The sequence below is a fragment of the Culex quinquefasciatus genome, chromosome 1 (assembly GCF_015732765.1).
Source record: "Culex quinquefasciatus strain JHB chromosome 1, VPISU_Cqui_1.0_pri_paternal, whole genome shotgun sequence".
Classification (NCBI taxonomy): Eukaryota; Metazoa; Arthropoda; class Insecta; order Diptera; family Culicidae; genus Culex; species Culex quinquefasciatus.
Genome location: NC_051861.1, coordinates 67815850 through 67835926, shown reverse-complemented (window position 1 = coordinate 67835926; position 20077 = coordinate 67815850). Strand labels below are relative to the sequence as shown.

Here is a 20077-nt window from a genome sequence, read left to right as displayed (position 1 = left end):
CCATTTATGTATGGACAGCAGCCAAAATTGTATGGAGACTTGTATGGGTGAACCAGTGACGCAAACTAGCTTATTTGGTCATAGGGAAGGCCCTCACAAAGTTTGAGTCAAATAAAATAAAACAAAAAATGAAAATGGTCGAAATTGGCTGATATCGTAGAGAGTTGCTCATTTGCGATTATTTATTCAGTTTAACAAACAGCGCCATCTTCATGTGATGGCAGAAAAAATCATAATAAAAAAAATTAAAATCTTATTAGAACCGTGCTTAAAACAGTCATCGAATTGTTGTGTAAAAGGTAAGCATAGGCTTAGGGTAAGCGTTATGGTGATGGAACAGGCGCGTTGAGCAATATGTGAATTCTCGTGCTTTGACAAATGTCAAAAAAACACATTACCTGAATTTGATGTGTAGGTAACCGAAACGCGTAGCTTCGTTCAACATTTCTTCTCATTCTTTTGGAAAGTCTCTTGCGGTCAGTAAAGTGTTGTTTTAACTGGGGATGGAAAAAAGATTTGCCAAAATGCCGTTGAATAGTTTAAAACAATGAACCCATTGTCATTCAAAACAAATCAACTTTCGCCCTAGAGCAACCTAAGTAAACCATTGAAATCAATATCAAAAACCTTATTTTAATACAATATGGAGCTGAACTTGGATGAATATGTAAAGGAGTGGACTGAATTGTCAAACGAGTATAAAAGTCTGGAGGTAGGCATCTTTCTTACACATTATTTTGGTGCTAGGACAATTGTCATTTTCACTGATTGCAGGCTACAAACTCCACCTATTTGGATCTTCTCGAAAATTTGGAGGTACAGCAGGAGCAATGTACGAAGCAAATAAAACATCAACGCTACCGCATGCAACAGATTTCCAAAAATATCAAGCAGTAAGTCGCACAAAATTGATAATGTATTGCCTTTACTGATAAGATCGTTTGAGAGAGTTAACCAAATAGGCATCAATCAAAAGCCCATGAGCAGATAAGATAATTATTTCTCTTTGAAAGACTGCAATAACTAATTGCAGGTGTTTTGGAGCAACTTTGAAAGCAACGTTGCGTTTTCATAAGCGTTACGGGGATTAACTTGAGCAGACAGCTTGACACACAAGTTCATAATTCTCTTTAGGCGTCATCCATAAAGTATGTTACGCTTTAGGGGGCAAGTATTCGCGTGACAAAGTGTGACAAGGGGGCTCCGTAAAAGCGTGCCGTCACGCTAGGTTATTTTTCAATACTTTTTTAATTGACGTATGTATTTTAATTTTTTGCATAACATTTTGTTTTTTTCTTTTTTATTTTGAGCACTCTTCAACCAAATCAACCGAAAGTTTAGATGCTTTCTACTGAATGACAGATAATTTTGAAGAGTTTCGGTAATTTCATAAACCGAACAAATTGGTTGTTCTTAAATTAGTCAGCTAGGCATATGCAACTCGCTGTGTAAAGATAATAAAGATAATTACACTTGAAAATTCAGGATTGAAATAGATTCAAAAAAAGTTGTTTAATGTTTAATAAATTTAACTCATAACCAAACATGATACAAGGCTTTGAAATCCCGAGTTTTTTGTAATAGATTTGTTATATTTAATTCAGCAGATTTAAAAAAATCAATCGATGATGGTTTCTAACCCGAGCAGGAATACCAAATTTTGGTATTATTTGGGCAAATAACAGAGACCAAAATGTGCCCTTGATTGCCCAGTAATAGATGGTAAAATACCATTAAATCGTACCAAAATCTTGTATGTGGAAGGGCACAACAATACCAAACCATGTTATTCCAAGGGTAAAATAATACCTCAAAATAAAACCATTTCTATACCAAGTTAAGGTCTTCTGGATTTTTGAACATTGCTTGAATACCAAAACTTGGTATTGCCATGGTTTTAATTTTAGGTTTTCCCGCGCCCTTGGAAAATCATATTTTTGTATTCCTGTGGTCTTTCACACAATATTATGGTATGATTGCATGGTATTTTACCATCTATTACTGCGAAACCTAGGGCACATTTTGGTCGCTGGTATTTGCACAAGTAATAACAAAAATTTGTATTTCCATGCCATTTTTTAGTGCAGCAGTTGCAGTTGGTGAAAAAACGGAAATGATCAATATGCAACAGCAAAATTTACTCACCTGATGATTCCATGTTGTTCTCAGTGATATTCTTCGCCACATCAAATACATTTGTCATTGATTAACGGCTTATCCATGAAATTTTGAAACTTCTGAAAAATAACAAGGTTGAAAAAGAAATGTTATTAAAATGAAATTGGATTGAAATTCATCAAAATTCAATAATCTATCGATTGACTCGTTTTTCAAAGTACCGTAACTTGGGGTGAGATTGATAGCCCGGGGTGACATTGATAGAAATTTGATTTGTCCACTAATTTTGATACAGTGCGTGAGTTGAAGCACGGGCGCGTATTTTTGAAACCTGCGGTAATCCGGTTCCAACCCGGCGTGAGTGTCCGTAAATAGCCGTCGGAACATATAGTGAACCGTTTGCGCCTGATATCAAGCCCGGTTTTCGTGGTTAATTAAGGAATTTCGGCTCCTAATTTGCGATCATCGCGAGCCAAAATAGAAAAAAAATCGCCGCAGAGCCAGTGCTAGAGTGACGCGGTAATCGTCATCGTTATCGTCGTCGTCGTGTACTGTGCAAAAAGTGCGCAAGGAAGGGGAATGCGTAGAAGACACCCAAAGCAGGGTTGTATCTTGAGTGCGAAAAAAAGTTGTCGAAATTTTTTGTAAAAAATAAATAAATAAACCTAAGGCACTCTCCAGGATCCCTTCGAAAGATTGGCTGCTCTAGGGTCTGATTAGAAATAAATAAAAAAAAAAAAAATAAAAATAATAATAAATAAATAAAAAGTTGAAGTGTTCCACCTCGCACACATCAGTCCCCCCCCCTCCTCCCTTCACTCCTCCCCCTGTGTCTGTTCCCCAGGTCAGGGACGGCTTAAAAGGTTGGTGTCTAATTCCCACTCTTGTAAGCGTCTGTATCCCCGGTGAGGGACGGCTTACAGTAAGTTACCGGAAGTCGCATCCCAGTACGCGCATACGCTGGAGGCTGCGTTGCCAAGGGAGGTTGAGCTGTTGGAAGCTCCCCTCGAAGACTGCTGGAGGAGCGTCAAGGCAGCCATCACCAACGCAGCGGAAGGCACCATCGGATTTGTGGAACGGGGACGACGGAACGATTGGTTCGACAAAGAGTGTCGAGCGATTTTGGAGGAGAAGAATGCAGCACGGCAATGCTGCAGTACAATCTCCGTGATTACAAGGAGGCGTATGGACAGTTTGATGTTTGATTTTTTTGTTTTCAATAAATGCATTCGCCTTGAGACATCATTTCAGCGCAACATTAATTATTTTGTCAAAATTGGTCAACATTTTTCCATAGTTTCAGAGGAATTTGATTAAACACATTAATACCAAAGTAATACCTATTGTGTCCAATCATTGACAAATTGAGCAATTTTGCAATATGAAAACAATACCTTAATTTGGTATGATACCACATTTTGCTCTTGCATAATCCTTAAGACAAATATTAAAGGGTCCTGGAATACCAAAATTAAGTATTGATACCAGAGAAAAGTATTTTTACGCATTTCCCTTGTTATTTACCTGTTGAGACAGGCGGGAAGATGCTCCTCCGGGCATGTCAATCCATCCAGCAGGGCAATCTGGCCAAATCAAAAATCCGAACATGGTTTAAGCATGTACCAAAGTGGTACATATGTGTACCTTTAAGGATTTTTGATGTACTTCAAAGGTTCGATAAGTAGCCTTGCCCTGCTGGAAAGATAGCTGTTTTTAGAAAACGTCACCAAATCAACTTCTTTATTACAGGAAAGTTATGTACCATCGATGTACCTAACGAATCTGTGTTCAGATTTTACCTAAACTTCTTATAAGTAGTACTTCCCTTTATACTTAACTTTTGAAGTACTTTATATATTGATTTTGACAACGGGATCGTGTTCCTTGGAAAATTTTAAGTAAGTTTGAGTATAAAAGTCCATACTTAAGTTGATTTAGGTCAACTCTGGAACAATTTATCGATTTTTGAATATAAAGTACCATGCGCCTCCTTTAAAATGAAATTACACTGAATAATAATAAAACCAACATGTATTACAATAAAAACTAAAATAGAAAATGTTTTTCTAATGCTTTTGCAAGTATTTGAACATAAATCAATATGTGCATACATACAAATAAGGATTTATAAAACAATAAATTTAAAACTTGGGGAAGTTGAAAGAAATATTAAAAATAAACATCAAAACTAAAATAAAAGTTGCCCGCTGTCATCACAGACAATTGTACCAATAGAAAAGTGTGTTTCTGTTGTCTGTGAACAATGTACATCGCATGTACCAACTTGTACTTGCATGGAAATAATTATTTTCTAATAAAACAAATCGAATATTTGTGAAATTTGATGAAAAACCAAAATAAATCAAATAAACTCAAATAGCAGCTGCCCGTTGTTAACACAGACAATTGTACCAATAGAAAAGTGTGTTTCTGTTGTCTGTGAACAATGTACATCGAATGTACCAACTTGTACTTGCATGGAAATAATTGTTTTCTAATAAAACAATTCGAATATTTGAGAAATTTGCTGAAAATTCAAAATAAATCAAATAAACTCAAATAGCAGCTGCCCGTTGTTATCACAGACAATTAAATCAAAAGAAAAGTGTGTTTTTGGTGTCTGTGAATAATGTACATCGCATGTACCAACTTGTACTTGCATGGAAATAATTGTTTTCTAATAAAACAATTCGAATATTTGTGAAATTTGATGAAAATTCAAAATAAATCAAATCAACTCAAATAGCAGCTGGCCGTTGTTATCACAGACAATTGTACCAATAGAAAAGTGTGTTTCTGTTGTCTGTGAACAATGTACAACACATGTACCAACTTGTACTTGCATGGAAATAATTATTTTCTAAAAAAAAATTCGAATATTTGTCAAATTAAATGAAAATCCAAAATAAATCAAATAAACTCAAAAGCAGCTGCCCGTTGTTATCACAGACAATTGTGCCAATAGAAAAGTGTGTTTTTGTTGTCTGTGAACAATGTACATCGCATATACCAACTTGTACTTGCATGGAAATAATTATTTTCCAATAAAACAATTGAAATATTTGTGAAATTTGATGAAAATCCAAAATAAATCAAATAAACTCAAATAGCAGCTGCCCGTTCACATCACAGACAATTGTACCAATAGAAAAGTGTGTTTCTGTTGTCTGTGAGCAATGTACATCGCATGTACCAACTTGTACTTGCATGGAAATAATTATTTTCCAATAAAACAATTGAAATATTTGTGAAATTTGATGAAAATCCAAAATAAATCAAATAAACTCAAATAGCAGCTGCCCGTTGACATCACAGACAATTGTACCAATAGAAAAGTGTGTTTCTGTTGTCTGTGAACAATGTACATCGCATGTACCAACTTGTACTTGCATGGAAATAATTATTTTCTAAAAAAAAATTCGAATATTTGTCAAATTAAATGAAAATCCAAAATAAATCAAATAAACTCAAAAAGCAGCTGCCCGTTGTTATCACAGACAATTGTACCAATAGAAAAGTGTGTTTCTGTTGTCTATGAACAATGTACATCGCATGTACCAACTTGTACTTACATGGAAATAATTATTTTCTAATTAAACAATTCGAATATTTGTGAAATTTGATGAAAATCCAAAATAAATCAAATAAACTCAAATAGCAGCTGCCCGTTGACATCACAGACAATTGTACCAATAGAAAAGTGTGTTTCTGTTGTCTGTGAACAATGTACATCGCATGTACCAACTTGTACTTGCATGGACAAAATTATTTTCTAAAAAAAAAATTTGAATATTTGTGAAATTTGATGAAAATCCAAAATAAATCAAAACTCAAATAGCAGCTGCCCGTTGACATCACAGAAAATTGTACCAATAGAAAAGTGTGTTACTGTTGTCTGTGAACAATGTACATCGCATGTACCAACTTGTACTTGCATGGAAATAATTATTTTCCAATAGATTGTTATCCGAGCATTCGTTGGTGAAGGTTGTCTGAATCAACATGACTCGTCGCGTCCCGGCGCAAAACGCCGGCAATATTGCCCTACCTGCGGCTCAAGCAGGCAAAAAAGTGGGAATTTCCAAAAGGAAGGTTGAGGCCTCAACTGATGGCCAAAAACCGGGAATTTCCAAAAGGAAGGTGCTTTTGGAAGTGACATCGAACAGCAAAAAGACGAAAAAGAGCGACGGTACTGTACCGATGGATGAGGAGGAGGAGAACTCTTCATCGCACGAGGAGCAGCTTTTGAAGAACAACAAGTTCGCTGGACTGCCTGACGAGGACCAGGTAGCGGAAGCAAAGGAGAATGAAGTGAAACAGCGAAAGGAGAAACTGCCTCCTTTTTATGTGCGGCAATCAGCAGCAACGATCGACTTTCGAGCGGGGCTGGTTGAACTCATCAAGTCTGGGAAAGTCCTAGGCAACATTCGTCTGTGTCAGGACGGATTTAAGGTGCTGGTGCAATCCAGGCAGCACTATCAACTGGTCAAGGATTACTTGACCGAAAACGAGGCGGAGTACTTTACCCATGATGTCGTCATGGATAAGCCGTTCAAAATCGTCGTCAGAGGTCTGTACGACATGCCAGTGGAGGAATTAGCTGCCGAGCTAAAAGTTTTGAAACTGGATGTGTTGGCCGTGCACAAAATGAGCCGACGCAACAAAGACATCAAGTACCGTGACCAGCTCTACCTGCTGCATTTGGCTAAGGGATCGACGACGCTTCCTGAGCTGAAGGCAATCCGAGCGGTTTTCAACATTATCGTGTCGTGGGAGCGATACCGACCAGTGCATCGTGACGTCACACAATGCTTCAACTGCCTGTGTTTCGGGCACGGAGGTAAGAACTGCCACCTGAAGCGTCGTTGCGCCAAATGTGGTACCGATGCGCACATCACATCCCAGTGCATCCAAGATTCGCTGGTGAAGTGCCTCAACTGCAACGGTGAGCACTCGTCAACCGACCGAAAGTGCCCCAAGAGAGCTGAGTTCGTGAAAATTCGGCAGCAAGCATCGACGAAGAATCAGCCTCAGCGTCGTAGAACTCCTCCAGCCCTGGTGGAGCAAAATTTTCCACCTCTTCAACCGCGACGCCAGGTCCCGAACTTGGCACCGTTGCCGTTGGATCCCAGGAAGAGAGCTGAGATGAATCATCCACGGCCGGGTTCCAGCCAGGAGCCGAGACCGCCACCACCGGGCTTCAGCCAGGAGCCAAGACCAACCCAAGAACCAGCAGTTGAGGAAAATGGTAATGATCTTTACACCTCAACCGAACTCCTCAATATTTTCAAACAGATGTCCGCTGCACTGCGTGGATGCAAAACCAAGACCCAGCAGATTGAAGTGCTGACCTCGTTCGTCATCCAGTATGGATCGTAGGTCCCTCAAGCTGCTGAATTGGAACGCTTGCTCCATTAGGAGAAAGAATTTAGAGCTGGTGGATTTTCTTCGCGAGAAGGAGATCGACGTAGCTGCCATCACGGAAACTCATCTGAAGCCCGGTGAAAAAGTTTATCTGCAAAACTACAAGATCGCGACGCAGCTCGACAGGACCACCTCTGGAGGAGGAGGTGTGCTTGTCGCTGTTCATCGTGACCTCAAGCCACGCCGGCTGCCACACTTCAAGCTGGACATCATCGAGGCCGTTGGGGTGGAAATTCCCACTTCAGTTGGCCCAGTACTCTTCATTGCTGCATACTGCCCACGTCAGGTGAATGCCAGAGATGGTTCAGCAGCAAAACTGAAGAGCGATATCCAGAAGCTGACACGGCGAAGCGCAAAGTACATCATCGCTGGTGACCTCAACGCGAAGCATGAAGTTTGGGGCAACAGCAGGAGGAATCGGAACGGAGTGATTCTGCACAACGATCTGCAAAACGGATACTACAACGTTGTGAGTCCAGATCGTCCAACGAGGGTGGCTCGGTCTGGGAATCACTCAATCATCGACTTCTTCATTACCAATATGGCTGAGAACGTGGCTCATCCTGAGGTGTTTGAAGAGTTGAGTTCTGATCACTATCCGGTGGTTGTGGAGGTTGGAGCTTCCGTTACTCCGCAGCGGCAACCAACCCGGAAAGATTACCACAACGTTGACTGGCAGCAGTTTCAGCAAGTGGTCGACAGCAACATCGACTATGATCAACACCCGGAAACTTCTGCCGATATTGATCGTTCGCTGGAGGTGATCCAGCAGGCTATCAACCAAGCAGAGGCTGCCAACGTTCGGGAGGTTCCTGTTAATTTTAAGGTAACTGATATTGACGTAGATACTAAACACTTGATTAGACTTAGGAATGTTTATAGGAGACAATATCAACGGACTGGGGACTATGACAAAAAGATTTCAGTGAACAATTTGAACAAAATCATACAAGACCGACTTGACAATATCAGAAATCAAGAATTTTCAAAACATGTAAGCCAGCTGGGGAATTATTCAAAACCATTTTGGAAACTTTCAAAAGTTCTTAAAAACAAACCAAAGCCTATTCCTCCTCTTATTGTTGAGGATTCTAGTTTGATTACATCCGAGGAAAAGGCAAATGCACTTGGGCTTCATTTTGTTAGTTCTCATAATCTTGGCGCTTCCATGACCAGCCGCAAAGAAACATCAGTTGCTAATAGTATTTCAACAATTAATAACTCTACCTTTGAATTTCCTGCAGATTCCCATGTTTCTGGTGAGGAAGTCAAAGTTGCAGTTAAACAAATGAAAAATATGAAAGCTCCTGGCTTTGATAACATTTTCAATCTGGTGTTGAAAAAACAGAGTGATCAGTTCTTTCAACATCTAGCCAATATTTTCAATAAATGTTTGCAACTTGGTTACTTCCCCACCAATTGGAAGCTGGGCAAAGTCATACCAATTTTGAAGCCTCAAAAGATCCAACATCGCCAACAAGTTATCGTCCCATTAGTCTTTTGAGTAGTCTGTCCAAACTCTTTGAGAAGGTCATCTATTCAAGGCTTTTGGATTTTACCAACGATAATAATATAATTTTGAACGAGCAGTTTGGCTTCCGAAAGGGACATAATACTGCTCATCAGCTTACGAGAGTAACTAAAATCATCAAGCAGAACAAGCTTGAGTCTAAATCAACTGCTATGGCTTTGTTGGATGTTGAGAAGGCTTTTGACAATGTTTGGCATGATGGTTTGATACATAAACTGTATTTATACGGTTTTCCAATGTATCTTATCAAAATTATCCAGCACTATCTTTCGGAGAGATCGTTCAGGGTTTTTCTGAATGGGATTGCTTCTGGATTATTCAACATTGATGCTGGGGTTCCCCAAGGAAGTATTCTTGGCCCACTTCTGTACAATATTTTTACATCTGATTTGCCTACTCTTCCTGGTAATGGTGTGTTGTCACTTTTTGCTGATGACACTGCCGTTATTTATAAGGGTAAAATAACCAGATATTTAGTTGGCCGTCTTCAGAAGGGTCTTGACGTTCTTTCCGAATACTTTGGCGACTGGAAAATTCGCATAAATGCAGCCAAAACTCAAACCATCATTTTCCACTTTCCAAATCGGCCCGATTTGTCCCAAAGGATGATGTTTTGATTAAAATGAATGATGTTTCAATACCCTGGTCAAAGGAAGTTGTCTATTTAGGTCTCATACTTGACTCGAAACTATTGTTTCGGCAGCATGTAGATAAAATATTGAACAAGTGCAGCATTCTCATCAGGTGTTTGTATCCTTTAATTAACAGAAAATCAAAGCTATCTTTGAAAAATAAGCTAGCAGTTTACAAACAAATAATTTACCCCGTTATTGAGTATGCAGTACCTGTTTGGGAGTGTTGCGCTAGAACTTGATTAAGCCTGTATCTCGTCAGCATGTGGGTAAAACAATTAGCTTTGTTCTAGAAAGTTGTGCGAAATTGACTAAAACTCATAGTAGAAAAAAGAAAAATAAAAAATGTTTGGATTGAGTTACACATTTTTCGAAGAAGTGAAAAAAGTTCCAAGAGATCTTTTTCTTCGTTTTGATAAGTATAGAAAACACTCAAAAATTATTCAAAAAATATTTTTATACATGAATTGTTTGATAAACATATCAACTCCAAAACCTTACAAATTTGACGTTAAATTTATCGTCATACTATTTTACAATCAATTGTTTAAAAAAGTGCGTTGAGGAGACTTGATCCCTGCATTTTACAGTCACTCGAATCAGCCTCAAGATTAAATAATTGGGCTGGGTTTTCGTACATAGTTTCCATAAGTATAGTTGTACATAACAAACTGCAGTTTGAACCATTTTCAAAAGTTTTGTAAACAAAAATTTCCAGCTTTTGTAAACATGCTCAATTTTGATCTAAAAATAAAATTTTAAGTTTTAAATATTTTACATGCTAAACTTGTTATATTTTGAACACAAACGTACAGGTTTTATGTGAAATTGCTGTATCTTATACAAAATTAAAAGTTTGGATTAATAAGAAACATTTTGCTTAAGATTTCTTCAAAATGTTGAAAGGGGGATCAAATTACCCCCAACATCTTGAAAATGCCGGTTTCAAATATTTTTTTAAAACGCTTGTCATTATTCTAAGAGTTTATCTGATGAAATACCCTTATCAGCCAAACATAGTTGAATGTTTAAGCTTTCAATTCATGCAAAAAGATCATAGTTTTGTGAGAAATTAACAGAGTTATGTGCGATACAAAAAAAGGGGATCAAGTCTCCCCACTCTCCCCTACCTGTTTGGGAGTGTTGCGCTAGAACTCATAAATTGAAGCTCCAGCGTGTCCAAAACAAGGTACTCAAAATGGTTTTGAATGTTCCTGGCTGGACAAGATCAAGTGAGGTTCATGAATTAGCAGAAGTAAAAATGTTGGATCAGAAGATTCAAGAAAAATGTTTGAAATTCAGGGAAAAATGTGCTATATCTGAATACCCCTTGATTCAAGGATTGATTTAGTTTAAGGTAAGATTAAGTTAGTTTTAGGTTAGGTTATGTTTTCTAAAATTTTTTTTTTCCTCATTGTACCTAGTGTTACAAAAATGATAAATCATATACTTTTAAAGTTAAGAAAATGAACAGTGTTTAAATCACGAAAAGCAAACTAAAGCTGAAGAGCCACAGCTGACCACTTATTATGTAAACCAAATGTAATTATTATAAGAAAGATTCAATAAAGTATATTTAATTAAAAAAAAAAAAAATATTTTCCAATAAAACAATTGAAATATTTGTGAAATTTGATGAAAATCCAAAATAAATCAAATAAACTCAAATAGCAGCTGCCCGTTGACATCACAGACAATTGTACCAATAGAAAAGTGTGTTTCTGTTGTCTGTGGACAATGTACATCGCATGTACCAACTTGTACTTGCATGGAAATAATTATTTTCTAAAAAAAAATTCGAATATTTGTCAAATTAAATGAAAATCCAAAATAAATCAAATAAACTCAAAAAGCAGCTGCCCGTTGTTATCACAGACAATTATACCAATAGAAAAGTGTGTTTCTGTTGTCTGTGAACAATGTACATCGCATGTACCAACTTGTACTTGCATGGAAATAATTATTTTCTAAAAAAAAATTCGAATATTTGTCAAATTAAATGAAAATCCAAAATAAATCAAATAAACTCAAATAGCAGCTGCCCGTTGACATCACAGACAATTGTACCAATAGAAAAGTGTGTTTCTGTTGTCTGTGAACAATGTACATCGCATGTACCAACTTGTACTTGCATGGAAATAATTGTTTTCTAATAAAACAATTGAAATATTTGTGAAATTTGATGAAAATCCAAAATAAATCAAATAAACTCAAATAGCAGCTGCCCGTTGTTATCACAGACAATTGTACCAATAGAAAAGTGTGTTTCTGTTGTCTGTGAACAATGTACATCGCATGTACCAACTTGTACTTGCATGGAAATAATTATTTTCTAATAAAACAATTGAAATATTTGTGAAATTTTATGAAAAACCAAAATAAATCAAATAAACTCAAATAGCAGCTGCCCGTTGTTAACACAGACAATTGTACCAATAGAAAAGTGTGTTTCTGTTGTCTGTGAACAATGTACATCGCATGTACCAACTTGTACTTGCATGGAAATAATTATTTTCCAATAAAACAATTGAAACATTTGTGAAATTTGATGAAAATCCAAAATAAATCAAATAAACTCAAATAGCAGCTGCCCGTTGACATCACAGACAATTGTACCAATAGAAAAGTGTGTTTCTGTTGTCTGTGAACAATATACATCGCATGTACCAACTTGTACTTGCATGGAAATAATTATTTACTAATAAAACAATTGAAATATTTGTGAAATTTGATGAAAATCCAAAATAAATCAAATAAACTCAAATAGCAGCTGCCCGTTGTTATCACAGACAATTGTACCAATAGAAAAGTGTGTTACTGTTGTCTGTGAACAATGTTCATCGCATGTACCAACTTGTACTTGCATGGAAATAATTGTTTTCTAATAAAACAATTCGAATATTTGTGAAATTTGATGAAAATCCAAAATAAATCAAATAAACCCAAATAGCAGCTGCCCGTTGTTATCACAGACAATTAAATCAAAAGAAAAGTGTGTTTTTGGTGTCTGTGAATAATTAACATCGAATGTACCAACTTGTACTTGCATGGAAATAATTATTTTCTAATAAAACAAATCGAATATTTGTGAAATTTGATGAAAATCAAAAATAAATCAAATAAACTCAAATAGCAGCTGCCCGTTGTTAACACAGACAATTGTAAAATAGAAAAGTGTGTTACTGTTGTCTGTGAACAATGTACATCGCATGTACCAACTTGTACTTGCATGGAAATAATTGTTTTCTAATAAAACAATTCGAATATTTGTGAAATTTGATGAAAATCCAAAATAAATCAAATAAACCCAAATAGCAGCTGCCCGTTGTTATCACAGACAATTGTACCAATAGAAAAGTGTGTTTCTGTTGTCTGTGAACAATGTACATCGCATGTACCAACTTGTACTTGCATGGAAATAATTATTTTCTAATAAAACAATTGAAATATTTGTGAAATTTGATGAAAATCCAAAATAAATCAAATAAACTCAAATAGCAGCTGCCCGTTGACATCACAGACAATTGTACCAATAGAAAAGTGTGTTTCTGTTGTCTGTGAACAATGTACAACACATGTACCAACTTATACTTGCATGGAAATAATTATTTTCCAATAAAACAATTGAAATATTTGTGAAATTTGATGCAAATCCAAAATAAATCAAATAAACTCAAATAGCAGCTGCCCGTTGACATCACAGACAATTGTACCAATAGAAAAGTGTGTTACTGTTGTCTGTGAACAATGTACATCGCATGTACCAACTTGTACTTGCATGGAAATAATTATTTTCTAAAAAAAAAATTCGAATATTTGTCAAATTAAATGAAAATTAATTATTTCACAAATATTCGAATTGTTTTATTAGAAAATAATTATTTCCATGCAAGTACAAGTTGGTACATGCGATGTACATTGTTGACAGACAACAGTAACACACTTTTCTATTGGTACAATTGTCTGTGATGTCAACGGGCAGCTGCTATTTGAGTTTATTTGATTTATTTTGTTTTTCATAAAATTTCACAAATATTCGAATTGTTTTATTAGAAAATAATTATTTCCATGCAAGTACAAGTTGGTACATGTGTGTTCACAGACAACAGAAACACACTTTCTATTGGTACAATGTCTGTGATGTCAACGGGCAGCTGCTATTTGAGTTTATTTTATTTATTTTGGATTTTCATTTAATTTGACAAATATTCGATTTTTTTAGAAAATAATTATGTCCATGCAAGTACAAGTTGGTACATCGATGTACATTGTTCACAGACAACAGTAACACACTTTTCTATTGGTACAATTGTCTGTGATAACGGGCAGCTGCTATTTGAGTTTATTTGATTTATTTTGGATTTTCATTTAATTTGACAAATATTCGATTTTTTAGAAAATAATTATTTCCATGCAAGTACAAGTTGGTACATGTGTTGTGCATTGTTCACAGACAACAAAAACACTTTTCTTTGGTACAATTGTCTGTGATAACAACGGGCAGCTGCTATTTGAGTTTATTTGATTTATTTGGATTTTAATTTAATTTGACAAATATTCGAATTTTAGAAAATAATTATTTCCATGCAAGTACAAGTTGGTACATGCGATGTACATTGTTCACAGACAACAGAAACACACTTTTCTATTGGTACAATTGTCTGTGTTAACAACGGGCAGCTGCTATTTGGGTTTATTTGATTTATTTTGGATTTTCATTTAATTTGACAAATATTAGAATTTTTTTTTTAGAAAATAATTATTTCCTTGCAAGTACAAGTTGGTACATGAGTTGTACATTGTTCACAGACAACAGAAACACACTTTTCTATTGGTACAATTGTCTGTGATAACAACAGGCAGCTGCTATTTGAGTTTATTTGATTTATTTTGGATTTTCATCAAATTTCACAAATATTCGATTTGTTTTATTAGAAAATAATTATTTCCATGCAAGTACAAGTTGGTACATGCGATGTTCATTGTTCACAGACAACAGAAACACATTTTCTATTGGTACAATTGTCTGTGATGACAGCGGGCAACTTTATTTTAGTTTTGATGTTTATTTTTAATATTTCTTTCAACTTCTCCAAGTTTTAAATTTATTGTTTTATAAATCCTTATTTGTATGTATGCACATATTGATTTATGTTCAAATACTTGCAAAAGCATTAGAAAAACATTTTCTCTTTTAGTTTTTATTGTAATACATGTTGGTTTTATTATTATTCAGTGTAATTTCATTTTTAAGGAGGCGCATGGTACTTTATATTCAAAAATCGATAAATTGTTCCAGAGTTGGCCTAAATCAACTTAAGTATGGACGTTTTATACTCAAACTTACTTAAAATTTTCCAAGGAACACGATCCCGTTGTCAAAATCAATATATAAAGTACTTCAAAAGTTAAGTATAAAGGGAAGTACTACTTATAAGAAGTTTAGGTAAAATCTGAACACAGATTCGTTAGGTACATCGATGGTACATAACTTTCCTGTAATAAAGAAGTTGATTTGGTGACGTTTTTGAGTATGCAGTAGGGGAGAGTGGGGAGACTTGATCCCCGGGGAGACTTGATCCTAAGCCTGTATCTCGTCAGCATGTGGGTAAAACAATTAGCTTTGTTCTAGAAAGTTGTGCGAAATTGACTAAAACTCATAGTAGAAAACAAAGAAAAAATAAAAAATGTTTGGATTGAGTTACACACATTTTTCGAAGAAGTGATGCAAAAAACTTCCAAGAGATCTTTTTTCTTCGTTTTGATAAGTATAGAAAACACTCAAAAATTATTCAAAAAAATATTTTTTATACATGAATTGTTTGATAAACATATCAACTCCAAAACCCTTACAAATTTGACGTTAAATTTATCGTCATACTATTTTTACAATCAATTGTTTAAAAAAGTGCGTTGAGGGAGACTTGATCCCTGCATTTTTACAGTCACTCGAATCAGCCTCAAGATTAAATAATTGGGCTGGGTTTTCGTACATAGTTTCCATAAGTATAGTTGTACATAACAAACTGCAGTTTGAACCATTTTTCAAAAGTTTTGTAAACAAAAATTTCCAGCTTTTGTAAACATGCTCAATTTTGATCTAAAAAATAAAATTTTAAGTTTTTAAATATTTTACATGCTAAACTTGTTATATTTTGAACACAAACGTACAGGTTTTATGTGAAATTGCTGTATCTTATACAAAATTAAAAGTTTGGATTAATAAGAAACATTTTGCTTAAGATTTCTTCAAAATGTTGAAAGGGGGATCAAATTACCCCCAACATCTTGAAAATGCCGGTTTCAAATATTTTTTTAAAACGCTTGTCATTATTCTAAGAGTTTATCTGATGAAATACCCTTATCAGCCAAACATAGTTGAATGTTTAAGCTTTCAATTCATGCAAAAAGATCATAGTTTTGTGAGAAATTAACAGAGTTATGTGCGATACAAAAAGGGGATCAAGTCTCCCCTCTCCCCTACCTGTTTGGGAGTGTTGCGCTAGAACTCATAAATTGAAGCTCCAGCGTGTCCAAAACAAGGTACTCAAAATGGTTTTGAATGTTCCTGGCTGGACAAGATCAAGTGAGGTTCATGAATTAGCAGAAGTAAAAATGTTGGATCAGAAGATTCAAGAAAAATGTTTGAAATTCAGGGAAAAATGTGCTATATCTGAATACCCCTTGATTCAAGGATTGATTTAGTTTAAGGTAAGATTAAGTTAGTTTTAGGTTAGGTTATGTTTTCTAAAATTTTTTTTTTCCTCATTGTACCTAGTGTTACAAAAATGATAAATCATATACTTTTAAAGTTAAGAAAATGAACAGTGTTTAAATCACGAAAAGCAAACTAAAGCTGAAGAGCCACAGCTGACCACTTATTATGTAAACCAAATGTAATTATTATAAGAAAGATTCAATAAAGTATATTTAATTAAAAAAAAAAATATTTTCCAATAAAACAATTGAAATATTTGTGAAATTTGATGAAAATCCAAAATAAATCAAATAAACTCAAATAGCAGCTGCCCGTTGACATCACAGACAATTGTACCAATAGAAAAGTGTGTTTCTGTTGTCTGTGGACAATGTACATCGCATGTACCAACTTGTACTTGCATGGAAATAATTATTTTCTAAAAAAAAATTCGAATATTTGTCAAATTAAATGAAAATCCAAAATAAATCAAATAAACTCAAAAAGCAGCTGCCCGTTGTTATCACAGACAATTATACCAATAGAAAAGTGTGTTTCTGTTGTCTGTGAACAATGTACATCGCATGTACCAACTTGTACTTGCATGGAAATAATTATTTTCTAAAAAAAAATTCGAATATTTGTCAAATTAAATGAAAATCCAAAATAAATCAAATAAACTCAAATAGCAGCTGCCCGTTGACATCACAGACAATTGTACCAATAGAAAAGTGTGTTTCTGTTGTCTGTGAACAATGTACATCGCATGTACCAACGTGTACTTGCATGGAAATAATTGTTTTCTAATAAAACAATTGAAATATTTGTGAAATTTGATGAAAATCCAAAATAAATCAAATAAACTCAAATAGCAGCTGCCCGTTGTTATCACAGACAATTGTACCAATAGAAAAGTGTGTTTCTGTTGTCTGTGAACAATGTACATCGCATGTACCAACTTGTACTTGCATGGAAATAATTATTTTCTAATAAAACAATTGAAATATTTGTGAAATTTTATGAAAAACCAAAATAAATCAAATAAACTCAAATAGCAGCTGCCCGTTGTTAACACAGACAATTGTACCAATAGAAAAGTGTGTTTCTGTTGTCTGTGAACAATGTACATCGCATGTACCAACTTGTACTTGCATGGAAATAATTATTTTCCAATAAAACAATTGAAACATTTGTGAAATTTGATGAAAATCCAAAATAAATCAAATAAACTCAAATAGCAGCTGCCCGTTGACATCACAGACAATTGTACCAATAGAAAAGTGTGTTTCTGTTGTCTGTGAACAATATACATCGCATGTACCAACTTGTACTTGCATGGAAATAATTATTTACTAATAAAACAATTGAAATATTTGTGAAATTTGATGAAAATCCAAAATAAATCAAATAAACTCAAATAGCAGCTGCCCGTTGTTATCACAGACAATTGTACCAATAGAAAAGTGTGTTACTGTTGTCTGTGAACAATGTTCATCGCATGTACCAACTTGTACTTGCATGGAAATAATTGTTTTCTAATAAAACAATTCGAATATTTGTGAAATTTGATGAAAATCCAAAATAAATCAAATAAACCCAAATAGCAGCTGCCCGTTGTTATCACAGACAATTAAATCAAAAGAAAAGTGTGTTTTTGGTGTCTGTGAATAATTAACATCGAATGTACCAACTTGTACTTGCATGGAAATAATTATTTTCTAATAAAACAAATCGAATATTTGTGAAATTTGATGAAAATCAAAAATAAATCAAATAAACTCAAATAGCAGCTGCCCGTTGTTAACACAGACAATTGTAAAATAGAAAAGTGTGTTACTGTTGTCTGTGAACAATGTACATCGCATGTACCAACTTGTACTTGCATGGAAATAATTGTTTTCTAATAAAACAATTCGAATATTTGTGAAATTTGATGAAAATCCAAAATAAATCAAATAAACCCAAATAGCAGCTGCCCGTTGTTATCACAGACAATTGTACCAATAGAAAAGTGTGTTTCTGTTGTCTGTGAACAATGTACATCGCATGTACCAACTTGTACTTGCATGGAAATAATTATTTTCTAATAAAACAATTGAAATATTTGTGAAATTTGATGAAAATCCAAAATAAATCAAATAAACTCAAATAGCAGCTGCCCGTTGACATCACAGACAATTGTACCAATAGAAAAGTGTGTTTCTGTTGTCTGTGAACAATGTACAACACATGTACCAACTTATACTTGCATGGAAATAATTATTTTCCAATAAAACAATTGAAATATTTGTGAAATTTGATGCAAATCAAAATAAATCAAATAAACTCAAATAGCAGCTGCCCGTTGACATCACAGACAATTGTACCAATAGAAAAGTGTGTTACTGTTGTCTGTGAACAATGTACATCGCATGTACCAACTTGTACTTGCATGGAAATAATTATTTTCTAAAAAAAAAAATTCGAATATTTGTCAAATTAAATGAAAATTAATTATTTCACAAATATTCGAATTGTTTTATTAGAAAATAATTATTTCCATGCAAGTACAAGTTGGTACATGCGATGTACATTGTTCACAGACAACAGTAACACACTTTTCTATTGGTACAATTGTCTGTGATGTCAACGGGCAGCTGCTATTTGAGTTTATTTGATTTATTTTGGTTTTTCATAAAATTTCACAAATATTCGAATTGTTTTATTAGAAAATAATTATTTCCATGCAAGTACAAGTTGGTACATGTGTTGTACATTGTTCACAGACAACAGAAACACACTTTTCTATTGGTACAATGTCTGTGATGTCAACGGGCAGCTGCTATTTGAGTTTATTTTATTTATTTTGGATTTTCATTTAATTTGACAAATATTCGATTTTTTTTAGAAAATAATTATGTCCATGCAAGTACAAGTTGGTACATGCGATGTACATTGTTCACAGACAACAGTAACACACTTTTCTATTGGTACAATTGTCTGTGATAGCAACGGGCAGCTGCTATTTGAGTTTATTTGATTTATTTTGGATTTTCATTTAATTTGACAAATATTCGATTTTTTTTTAGAAAATAATTATTTCCATGCAAGTACAAGTTGGTACATGTGTTGTGCATTGTTCACAGACAACAAAAAACACTTTTCTATTGGTACAATTGTCTGTGATAACAACGGGCAGCTGCTATTTGAGTTTATTTGATTTATTTTGGATTTTAATTTAATTTGACAAATATTCGAATTTTTTTTTAGAAAATAATTATTTCCATGCAAGTACAAGTTGGTACATGCGATGTACATTGTTCACAGACAACAGAAACACACTTTTCTATTGGTACAATTGTCTGTGTTAACAACGGGCAGCTGCTATTTGGGTTTATTTGATTTATTTTGGATTTTCATTTAATTTGACAAATATTAGAATTTTTTTTTTAGAAAATAATTATTTCCTTGCAAGTACAAGTTGGTACATGAGTTGTACATTGTTCACAGACAACAGAAACACACTTTTCTATTGGTACAATTGTCTGTGATAACAACAGGCAGCTGCTATTTGAGTTTATTTGATTTATTTTGGATTTTCATCAAATTTCACAAATATTCGATTTGTTTTATTAGAAAATAATTATTTCCATGCAAGTACAAGTTGGTACATGCGATGTTCATTGTTCACAGACA

At 34.5% G+C, this 20077-nt stretch overlaps 1 protein-coding gene across 1 annotated transcript in view; it reads left to right on the top strand.

Annotated features, from left to right (window-relative positions):
- The first annotated feature begins 390 nt into the window (after positions 1 to 390).
- LOC6052646 (transmembrane protein 120 homolog) overlaps positions 391 to 20077 on the top strand; it is an 80380-nt gene continuing 60693 nt past the window's right edge. The window contains exons 1-2 of the mRNA XM_038249476.1: positions 391 to 712; positions 775 to 893. Coding sequence (XP_038105404.1) covers positions 644 to 712; positions 775 to 893 — 188 coding nt within the window. The 5' untranslated portion in view covers positions 391 to 643. The remainder of the gene's footprint in view (positions 713 to 774; positions 894 to 20077) is intronic.